The 12,064-nt window shown below is 41.7% G+C and overlaps 1 protein-coding gene across 4 annotated transcripts in view; it reads right to left on the reverse strand.

Moving 5' to 3' along the window:
• Positions 1–7,889: 7,889 nt before the first annotated feature.
• Positions 7,890–12,064, reverse strand: part of ITPR2 (inositol 1,4,5-trisphosphate receptor type 2) — a 586,098-nt gene continuing 581,923 nt past the window's right edge. For all 4 annotated transcript variants that reach the window (XM_055572406.1, XM_055572399.1, XM_055572407.1 and 1 more), the window contains 2 exons: positions 9,585–9,746; positions 7,890–8,891 (listed from right to left, as the gene is read on the reverse strand). In XM_055572406.1, coding sequence (XP_055428381.1) covers positions 8,805–8,891; positions 9,585–9,746 — 249 coding nt within the window. In that variant the 3' untranslated portion in view covers positions 7,890–8,804. The remainder of the gene's footprint in view (positions 8,892–9,584; positions 9,747–12,064) is intronic.

The raw sequence follows: 12,064 nt of genomic DNA on the forward strand, positions 1-12,064 counted from the left end.
AAACTTTTAAATGTCAATGACTTACCACAGTTAAGTTTTTTACTCGTATTAATTTTGCTGTGTGTATCAAGGATCTCCAGGGTAGTTCTCTTCAAAGAGCTGACTCAGGGTTTCAGGATGGTTCCATCTCGGCCTCCATGATTAAAGCGGTGGGAAAAGAACTTGAGGTTGTGCAGAGACTTTTTTATTGCCTCCACTTCTCAGTTTCACTCACAATTCACTGTTCAGAACTAGTTATATCAACCACATGCACAAAAAATAAATAAATAAAACAGAACCACTGTCTCACATCATACAGAGAAATCAACTCAAAATGGATTAAAGACTTGAATGTAAGGCCTGAAACTATAAAGGTCCTAGAAGAAAACATAGGCAGTATGCACTCTGACATTGGTGTTAGCAATGTCTTTCTAGATATGTCTACTTAGGCAAGAAAAGCAAGAGCAAAAACAAATAAATGTGATTGTATCAATTTGGGTTTTATGGGAAAAGAAAAATCAGGTTGGGTGACATGGACTGAGAGATCTATTTTAAGGATTTGACCTCATGCAGTTAGAGGAAAGGGGACTTCCTAGGTGGCGCTAGTGGTAAAGAACCTGCCTGCCATGCAAGAGACTAAAGAAACACTGGTTTGATCCCTGATCAGGAAGATTTTTTGGAGGAGGGCATGGCAACCCATGCCATCCTGTCCATGAAATTTTCTGCAGAGCAAAGGAAACCATCATCAAAATGAAAAGACAACTTACAGAATGGGAGAACACATTATATATCCTATATCTATATCCAGATTCTATATCTGATAAGGGAGTAAGATCCAAAATATATAAAGAACACTTATAACTCAACAACAAAACACAAATAACCCAATTAAAAATGTTTCCAAAGAAATACAAAGGGCCAATGGGCACATAAATTTCAGTTCAGTTGCTCAGTCGTGTCCAAATCTTTGCAACTTCATGAACCACAGCACTCCAGGCCTCCCTGTCCATCACCAACTCCCGGAGTTCACCCAAACCCATGTCCATTGAGTTGGTGATGCCATCCAACCATCTCATCCTCTGTCATCCTGTTCTCCTCCTGCCCTCAATCTTTCCCAGCATCAGGGTCTTTTCAAATGAGTCAGCTAAAAAGATGTTCAATATCACTAGTTAGGAAATGCAAATCAAAACCACAATGAGATATCATCTCACACCTGTTAGAACGGGTGTTATAAAAATGCTAGGAAGAACAAATGTTGCAAACAATGTGGAAGAAAGGGAACCCTGGTGTATTGGTGGGACTGTAGTTGGTATAGCTACCATGGAAAACAGTATGGAGATTCCTCAAAAAGTTAAGACTAAAATTACCATATGATCCAGCCATGATACTTCTGGGCATTTACCCAAAGAACGTGAATTCACTAATTTGAAAAGATACAGTCACCTTTATGTTCATCATGGCATTATTTACAATAGCCAAGATATGGAAACAACCTAAGAACCCATCAATGGATGAATGGATAAAGAAGATGTGGTATATAAAGACACACAATGGAATACTGATGAATCATAAAAAAGACAAAATCTTGCCTTGTGTGACAACATGGATGCACCTTGACAGTTAGTTCTAAGTGAAATAAGTCAGATGCAAAAAGACAAATATCATAGGATTTCATTCAGATGTGGAATATAAAAATCAAATAGATAAAATAAATGAACAAACTAAACCAAATAAAAACAAACATGTAGATACAGAGAACAGAATAGTGGTTACCAGAGGGGAGAAATGGGTAAAAGGGATCAACTATACGGTGATGATAGAAACTAAATTTTTGGTGGTGGGCAAGCTGTAGGGCCTACAAAAATGGAAATATAATGTTCTACACATGAAACATGTATAATGTTATAAACCAAAGTTACCCCAATGAAAAATAAATCTCGGGACAACTCTGGCAGTCCAGGAGTCAAGATTCTGTACTTCCAACTGTTTGATCCCTGGTTGCATCAAGAAAACTGAGATCCCATATGCTGTGCAATGTGGCCAACAAAACAAAACAAAAACAACCCTTAAAAAAATCTGAAAAACAAACAAACAACAACAACAAAAAAACCCAACCTAGTAGTGTCTCCCCCTAGCTGCAGTGGGTGCTGGGAAATGTGCCCTTTGTGTGTCCAGAACAAGAAGAGCATCACTATTGAGGAGCATCAAGTTCTACTCCAGTGGAGTGGCTTTGCATTACCTCAATTTAGCTTAGCTAGAACTACATTTCCCAGAATCCCCTCTCTCAGAGGATTAGAGGTTACTTTTGACCACAGGAAGTATTTTCCTGAGCTATGGAAGGTGGGAATGAAACAAGAGTTATTAAGTTCAGAAGGAGTAGACAATAGCTACCACCGAAACCTGATCTCCTGCTCATGATACTGGTGTGAACAGTGGCTAGACACGACAGTCTTCCATTTTCCAGCTCCCATCAGACCTCCTTCAGCTTCTCTGAGTCCTGGGTCAGATGCATTCTGTTCCATGGTGAAGGCCACCAGCTTTTTATGCCATTAAGTTTGGAGGCTGTGAGAGCCAGATGCAAATCTTAAGTTTGTCCTCCTGGGTTGTAATTTGCCCTTGCCCTTACATGCCTCACACCCAGGTTTTTTTTCTGACCGCCAGCCCCACTGACTTAGTGATTTCAGACTCAACGGCCGATGCCATTGCAGCAGGCTTCCGCCGAATTCTTCACCAGCTCTTCACTACAACTGTGTGTGCACGCTTGAGTGCGTGCTAAGTCACTTCAGTCGTGTCCAACTCTTTGTGACCCCATGGACTCTAGCTCTCCAGGCTCCTCTTTCCACGGGACTGTCCATGCAGGAATACTGGAGTGGGTTGCCATGCCCTCCTCCAAAAAATCTTCCTGATCAGGGATCGAACCAGTGTTTCTTTAGTCTCTTGCATGGCAGGCAGGTTCTTTACCACTAGCGCCACCTAGGAAGTCCCCTTTCCTCTAACTGCATGAGGTCAAATCCTTAAAATAGATCTCTCAGTCCATGTCACCCAACCTGATTTTTCTTTTCCCATAAAACCCTAAAAGTTCTAAAATACATCAATATATTTAATAAAACCAGGTCAAATTTTAAGATATTGTGTTCACAAATTTTTCTATTAGAAGATACTGCTGAAAAGATCAGGATCACACAAAAAAATCTGATCTATGTCGAAAGATAAGGAACAGGTTATGGCAGACAAAAAGGCAGATACAACTGTCCACAGTGAAGACAATTATAAAAACAGAACGAAAAAGCACAGTTGTTAGAACAGGCAGCAGTCTCAGTAGCAACTTTTCCCTGTGCAGATTTGAGGGGAGAAGACTTGGGGAGGAAGCACTGCGGTGGATTATAGGGGAAATTCACACCTGTATCCACATTTTCACAGCTAGGAGGACCGTTCTACCTGGAGCTGATTTTACTCCAAGGACCAGAGTGAAAATGAAACAGGCTAATCAAGGCAGAAATCCACACTGAAGTGCAAAGACCAGAATTTTTTGTTAGATCGAGCCAAACTGTGTTCAACAATTCATTTCAGTTCTTATCAGTTTTCTATCTTCATCAAGTTTGGTCTCTGTGTTTCTGTGTTCCATGTGGCAACTTCCCTGAGATGTGCCAGTGCCTCTGTTTTCAGGGAGGGACAGAGGAGTGGTTCGAGTACACAGATTTCTGGCCTGTAGATTTTTGTGCTGTGAAGACTAGCCTTCCTAAGACTTCCTCATAGCACCGCGGTTGACAGTCAAATGCAGGATCACTTTCCAGTGTCCATGACGCTCCCCACCACGTGTATCCTCCGTTTGTGCCAATTTCTCTCACTGGAAGAGGAACTCATTGTTCAGTTTCCCTCCCAAAGCCTTTCCTCAGATCTCAAACAAAACAACAATTCTTGTCACCCAGCTTCAAGGACACTGCAAAATGTCCATGTGAGCAGAGAATTCTCTTCATGGTTTGCACGTGATTCTTGCAAGTCATTTTGATTTCAGCTGTGCCATGCTCTGGGGGTTAAGAACCAGGAAATTCTGGATGACCATATGATCTGTGCCCACGGAGCCCCTGCTGGGTGTCAGCATGATGTCGATACACTAGGAGGTGCCGGCCAACTGGGAGTCGGGCCAATTCCTAGTAAGTGTTGGGCACAATGGCCCACCTGAACTATCTCACCAGTGTGGTTCAAGTTGCCAAAGTTTTGTCCCCCAAGTCACCATGTAAAATAGCAATAGTAATGATTTTCATACCAATACATTATTTAGAAACATTAAAAAATGACAAAGCACTTGAAGTATCACACACAAAAAAAGTTTTACAAACTCAACTTTATTAATAATAATTTATAAGTTATACTTATCTGGTCTTGACATATATTAGAATCATACTTTTTGAGGCAAATATAGCAATCTTCTACTGCAGGGGAAAAAAAGGCTTCTGGTGAAATGAGAAAAACTGGTATGATACTTTCATACATTACTCAAGTCTGTGGATACACTCAGTTCAGAGGTGAAATCTGGCTTTGTTTTCAGATTTCTTGACTTGCACATGCATTTTAGCTCCTCTGCTCCATTTTGGTGTAGTGTACTTTCTTCTACTAAATGGTGTAGATTTACCAACAATTCTTTCAAAGATAACAAATGAGTGACTGTGCTTAGCTGCTCAGTCGTGTCCAACTCTTTGCAACCCCATGGACTGTAGCCTGCCAGGCTCCTCTGTCTAGGGGGATTCTCTAGGCAAGAATACTGGAGTAGGTTGCCATGCCCTCCTCCAGGAGATCTTCCGAACCCAGGAATTGAACCAGGGTCTCCTGCATTGTGATTCATTACCAGCTGAGCCACCAATGACTAGAGAGCCTCAACTGGCCTCAGGCATTTTCTTCAGAGTGGAATTAGGTGTCAAATTTGTAAACAGAAAGCTCCCCACATTAGCAGATGCAAACGTATATACAGAATGGATAAACAAGGTCTTACTGTATAGCACAGAGACCTATATTTAAAATCCTGGGATAAACCATGATGAAAAGAATATGAAAAAATGTACATTTATATATAACAATCACTTTGCTGGACAGCAGAAATTAACATTGAAATAAACTATATTTCAATAAAATAAACTAAAAAAAGAAAGCTCCCCATAGGTTTCCCCTTCCCTACATACAAGGTGCCCCTCACAACTGCACTCATTCGTCACTCTTCTGGTTCCTATGGGCACCTGTGCTTGTGTTTAAAATGCCTGCTGCACCCCCTTTTTGCATTGCATTGAGTGTCAGGGCTTTGGAACAGGTCTGTGGGTCAGAATATGCCGATTTGTGATTCTGTAAAGATTTAAGGACTGCTGGAGGGAACACACCTCTTACGGATGCTCTCCACAAAGCCCTGTTCTTTGCATGTTTAAGGGTTATCTCTTGAGGTTGTAATCTGTTAAATCATTATACCTGTGCAATATTTACTTACTTATGTCCCAGTCTACTGGGTCCCTGGAGGGTAAGCCCTGTTCATCCTACTCTCTACCCTTTACTCTGTCTTTACCCTAATCATACTACGTTATTACTAGCTCAGTTGTGTCTGACCTTTGGCAACCCCTGGACTGTAGCCTGCCAGGCTCCTTTGTTCATGGAATTTCCCAGGCAAGAATAGTGGAGTGGGTTGCCATTTCCTCCTCCTGGAGATCTTCCATCCCCAGGGATTAAATCCAAGTCTCCTGCTTTGGGGAGGTGGGATCTTCACCACTGAGGCACCAGGGAAGCCCTTCCCCTAATCACAGTGAAGTCCCAAAGTGCACTTTCCCTCCCCAAGTCTCTAGATCCCCAATTTCTCTGCTTATTCTCAGCCCTGGGGCACGGGGACAAGGGTGGACCCTTCGGCATTACTGCTTCTAATAAAGTAAAACAACTATAAACTAAAAAGAACAACCAAAACAACGAGTTGTGAGCTGAGAATATGGAAAAAAGCAAACAGTTCTGACTTGAGCGGAATATCTTCCTGATTTATCAATAATCCACTAGAAAATGCATCCTCATCACCAACAGAAAAGTTTCAGTATGCAAGAAAATAAGCCCTTGTCTAAACAAACTTTTAAAAGGTAAAATATGTTAATTTTACACGTATAAAATTTATTTTTTAGTATTATAGTCTTAAAACATACCTGCATGAAACTCTTGGGCTTCAGAGTGGACTATGTAGGGGAATCAAATCCTTTTGAAATTAAAAATTATGTTCCACAGAAACTGATACTTTTAAGCCAATATGGGTTTTAATAACTAAACAGTAAAACATTTCTCTTAACATCAAAATCAAAGATGATTGTACTTATTTTAATATCACTATATAAATATGAGAATGTTAATTGACACTTGTCTAGGTCAAATATTCCAGTTACATTAACAAACATATATAAAACAAATATAAATTTATAGTGAATGTCATGATTATCTGCTTCATCATGAATTTAATAGCCTGAAAGCTGCCTCTTTTGTTTGCTTTCGTTTATTTTACTTTAATAATCTCAAAGTATTGAGGAAGGAAAGAAGAGAAACACAACTAAGCAATATTTCAATTTTGATTAAATAAGAGTCTGGTTAGTTGCAATCCCTTCTGAATACTTCTCAGAGGAGAAAACACACTGTGATGTGGTGACTTGCCACTCCACAGTGGTTGGAGAGGTTAGGCCATTTCTTGATAGCAGGTACATATCCAATGACTCATTCTCCCTAAAAAAAAAGTGTAAGAAAAAAGTAGGTAGTTCATCTGAGAGGTTGCTCTCATCTGTACAAACTAATTTCTTTTCTTGATGCTGGGACATCCATCAGAAACATGTTAGTTTGTGCTAAACAGAGATAGGTTCTGACATTGCAATATAGCCAGTATTTACCGCTTTACCCTGCCTGTGAAACTCTCTGCCTGCCTAGTTAAAATACTTTAAAAGGGTACTTTTCATCTAATACTGTTAATAACAAAGAGGGCCTTATATTGTGTGTGTTTTTTTTTTTTTTTTAAATGGCTGCTTTGGTCTACTTCAGTTTTGGTGAAGCCATTTAAAAATCAAAATGTGATATTGTTTAAAGTTTTAGTGAAGCATTAGGACTGAATGACAGTAGAATTCCTCATATATTCACTGAATGCCCACTGGGTCCTAGGCTCTGTGTTGCATATAGCTCAGTTTCTGAGTATCACTTGATTGTGATCCTTCAGGGACTGGTCCAGAAAAATACTATCACATCAGAGTGAGGAATTTTTAACTTGGGGAATTATTCGGAGGGGGGCAGATTCAGTTCAAAAATTCACTGCTCTGGGTTTCCACAGCTTTCCTCCAAGTCTACATTTTAATGGGGTGTGGAAGAAGGATGGTTTTGGGCATCCTTTATCATCTTCCTAGACCGGTGATTAGAGAATTTTAGGAGCCAATAGCTTAAACTACATTCAAATAATCCAAAAGCTTTAAAAAGGGGCATAGCAAATCCTGTCCAGACCTTAAACCTTGGTGGTAATAACACGAGAGTTTAAAAGGCGATATTTTGTTCTTTTGGGGGCAGCAACCAGAAAAGGTCAGCTGGTGTCAGTGCCTTGCTCTCTCACCGCATGGCGGTTCTCTTAACACTTTCATGATGTGAATTTTGCTTTAGCATTCTAAAGGCATAGTCTCTGAGACTAACACAGGCATGGCAGGTTATTTTCTCCCTCTACAAATTCTGGTTGCATAATTTAACATAAAAACAATTTGAGAAAGAGATTATTATCTTTTTACCTTTTGCAAAGCTCTTACTGATAGAGTTTAAAATATGCAATTGAAACGTTGCATTTTCTGGAGTATTCAATACATTTCTTGGATTTTTTCCCTAACTGCAGGACTAGAATAAATAAAACCACTCAGTTCTTAAGCACAGCAAACATGAATCAAATAGCTTTTACTCCATATTTATAAAAGGCAATGCCACCATCATAAGTTTCTCTGTATTTCCTGTCACCTTTCAGCATTTTCATTTGTTAATCTCAATGTATTTCAATAGCACACATACGTTCTCAAAAAATTCTTCTCTGGAGCTCACTGTCAGCTTTTTTGTTCCCAAATCTTTGATAGTCTTAGTCTCTACATGATTTGAAACATGATGTATGAAAAGCCTCTTTTTGTGCTCCGTATTGACAAGAGTCCCTCTGAATCTGGGAGAAAGCAATCATATTCCAGTCGTGTTGTCAGCTGAGGGACATAAGCTCCAAAGCACTAGTTCCTAGGGCTATAAATCCATTGTGCTCCATGTTATAAATAAGGAAATTGCCTGTGATGGCTACGATTTGGAAGCATTAACATTTTTTCTTTGCAGCTCTCATTTTTAATCTTTTTAGTTATTTCCCTTAGTAAAACTTAGCCACCAAAATATGACTTCCTGTATCACTGACTCAGATGCCATAATTAAAAGAAAGACATTCCAGTCAACCATGACAAAGGTCTCAGTGAGCATTAAAGACAAAACAGACCCTTATCGATTTAGCCAAAGGTAGTTCTCTCTGCCCTGCACCTCTTTCCCCCCTGCCTCCCCCCTCTTCTCTCTGTCCATTTGAGCAAGCGGCTTCACTTTGCATTAAGAATGCGTGCTGTGTGCTTTCTAGCGGCTGCATTTTAAGTTTGGTCTTCTCAACCATGAAAACACAGTTAAAAATTGTTCTCAGAGCTAAACCACTCAACATCTTGGCACTTGGTTGTTTTTAACTTTTCAACAATAGGCACTGTTCACTCCCCTCCGTCTCAGTTCTTTTTTCAGCGATCAGGCAGCACATTGATGAAAGGCTAGTCACGGCTGCCCCCATGGTATCAGTGTGGTGGCATGTGATGATTCACATGGGGTGTGTTTGATCCGAGAAAGCCCAGTCTCTGCTTATTCTTCCTTTGTTCTGTCATCTGGGGGGAAAAGAGAGAGTGAATTAAGCTGATTTTTCTCACTCCTTCCCAGCGCTGGTGGAACACACAGTGTTGGGTGAATATTTCCCAGTGAGTATTTATTGAAAAAGGGAAAATATCTTTAAAAGTGAATTTCCATCGGCAGAGAAACACAGCAAACCCCTCTCTGTGGTTAAGAAAGAGGAACCATGGCTCTTTTGAAGCAGCCCCTGCTTGTCACATATCATCACTGCCAGCACCTTAGTCATTTTAAAAGCGACCACAGTTACTTCTGATACTATTTTTACTAAGGCTAACAATCTTACGTGATGAAGGGGTTGAGTGCAGCACTGAAATGATAGATACTGATGACGGTCTACTTTGCTGATGAACTTAATAATTGCTGTGATGGCAGAATATACGATTTTCTATCAAAAAGCCCAAAGCGGTCCCTGTCTTTCAGTATTTGTTCCTTCCTTCCTGTTCCACAGAAGTGTCACACAAGACGCGTGTGATAAGCAGAAGCAGCCTCTGCTCGCCAAGAGGTGGTTCTTACAACATAGCATGGGGTTTCTTTACTGTGATTTACAGTCCCATGGATAACAATCTCACTGCCAGGATTCTCCAGTCTCTCCCACTCACAGTGGTGAAAGATTTCACATCACCGCCCCCCGCCCCCACCACCACCCAGCTCCATCTCCGAAGGGCACACACCTGCTCCTTGAGCTCTGCCAGCTGACTGGACAGCTGTTTGACCAGACTCATGGTTGACTCCAGCTTCTCCTGCAGGTTCCGAATCTCATTTTGCTCACTGTCACCTTCATTGCTAACAAGGGACATGGCTCGCATCCGAGGAAACCAGTCCAAATTCTTCTCCTAAAGGGAATACATATGGAAGGGAGCCTGAAGTTATGTAAAGAATGTTTAGAAGGGTTCATTATTATTAACATTTTGGAGAAGAAAATGGCAAGCCACTCCAGTATTCTTGCCTGGAAAATCCCATGGACAGAGGAGCCTGGTGGGCTACAGTTCATGGGGTTGCACAGAGTTGGATATGATTGAGCAACTGAATACATTATTAACATTCTTAGCAAAGCAAAAGGTACTTTTTCTGGCCAGGGTTGAGGAGAGGTTGAGGGTGGGAATGAAGTGAGGGTTCCACATTAGTCTTCATGAGGTGAGGGAAGATTTTAAATATTGGAACGAATTTCCTATGGTCTACCCCGGGAGGTCCAAGGTAAAGCATTTAGGACAGCATCCTGCACCCTGTAGGCAATTAGTGAATCTTGATGAATGATGAGCTAGGCTTTGGAGGCTGAGAAGAGCAGATCCAAATGTGTGTGGGAACAGTAAAGGCCTGAGCTGTTTATCCTCCCTACCGGATTCCTGCCCTGGTGCAGAGGAGAAAGGGGTGGCGGAATAGGAGGTGATAAAAGACATGTTTCAGTTCCAGATGCCCATGCCCATTTACCTCCCACTTCCCCAAGACAGGCTCTGGGGAAGAGGGAAGTGGGAGGGCATGGCCCTGGGTTACCCTGTCTGCTCCTTTTGGAAACATTTTATTACAGTTGGGGATGGGGTTTTAGAGTTAGACTTCCCCAGAGGGCAACAGCGGGTGCCACTTCTGTTTTTCCAGGCTGACTAAGAGTGTAGGGGTGTGTGTGTGTAACTGCACGTGTGTGTGTGTTCCCTCCATTGGTAAAAACAGATGGTTACCAAGATACTCACATCTCTTGAAAATTCTCCCTGATTGCCCAACATCATAGAATCCCTGTGAATTACTTGTATCCCATCTTTCAATCCTCAAGAAACTTTCCCATTTTACAGATGAGGAATCGAGTGGTCCCAAGAGTTTAATTACCCTCATCACAAGCTAGGAATTGGCAGAGCTAGGGTTTGAAGGCAGGTTAGCTTTTTGTCTGGGTTTCCCTGGTGGCTCAGCAGTAAAGAATCCACCTGGAATACAAGAGACCCAGGTTTGATCCCTGGGTCGGAATCCAACACAGGAGGGGATGGCAACCCACTCCCGTATTTTTTCCTGGAGAATCCCATGGAAAGAGGAACCTGACAGGCTACAGTCCATGGGGTTGCAGAGTCAGACGTGACTGAGCATGCACACAAGCCTTTTAGCCACTGATCAGGAATCCCAGTCTATATTTACCTATTTCCTTAAATCACCTTCTCCCCGTATCCCTAGCAGTGACCTTCCTGCTTAAGATTCTTTCCACTCCAGAAAAGCCCACTGCAGTAGCTACAAAGACCTCTGCCTAGCTGAGCCAGAAGAGTTCTTTCTCCCCCGAAAGGGAAAGGGGAAACGTCCAACCTCCGTACCTTGGCACGTCTGTCTAAATCTCATCTGGCCCTTTGGCTGGTTTCTTTGGTAGTTGTTAGTCAGAGAACAACACATTCTTTATAGTTCCTGACCCCCAATGGCAATGGAAAGGGCTGATAAAGGATAGGATAAAATATTCAAGAGAGTTAAGCTGCATTTAAACAGCTGTAGCTAATTAGCATTTCAAAGCAGAATGGTAACTTATTCTGAAGTGCAGAGTGACAGCCAGATTCATTCGATTAGTGCTTCAACATCTATTGCCAGGTATTTAAAGATGAAAATCAGGTAAGACAAATGTCTGCTCTCAAGGAGCTTGTGGCTTAGGACAGCCCTCCATGAAAAGTGGACTGGGTAGTCTGCGTATCAAAATTCCCTGGGGTTGCTTGTAAAAATAGCAGATTTCAACCCCACCACCTCTTATGAAATCAGAACCTCCTAGGGGGCCTGCATGATTTGTAGGTGCACTAAAGTTTAAGAAGTCTGATCTATGGAGACATAGAAGATTAACGGGAACCACTAGGATAGTGGCAGGGTAGGGAGATGGAGTGAAGAGGAAAGATCTGAAGTGGCTGGCATAAGGAATGGGAAAAGTGAAAAATGAAAGTGTTAGTCGCTCAGTTGTGTCCGACTCTTTGCAACCCCATGAACAGGCTCCTCTGTCCATTGGATTCTCTAGGCAAGAATACTGGAGTGGGTTGCCATTTCCTTCAACAGGAGATCTTCCCGACCCAGGATCGAACCCAGGTATCCTGTCTTGCAGGCTGATTCTTTACCACCTGAGCCACTGGGGAAGAAGAGAAGCCAAATAGGGATCACTGAATGCTTGCAGGGTGGAGTGGGAGACCCTACCTTGGAATGACTC

This window comes from Bubalus kerabau, chromosome 1, assembly GCF_029407905.1.
Source record: "Bubalus kerabau isolate K-KA32 ecotype Philippines breed swamp buffalo chromosome 1, PCC_UOA_SB_1v2, whole genome shotgun sequence".
In the NCBI taxonomy this organism is placed as follows: Eukaryota; Metazoa; Chordata; class Mammalia; order Artiodactyla; family Bovidae; genus Bubalus; species Bubalus kerabau.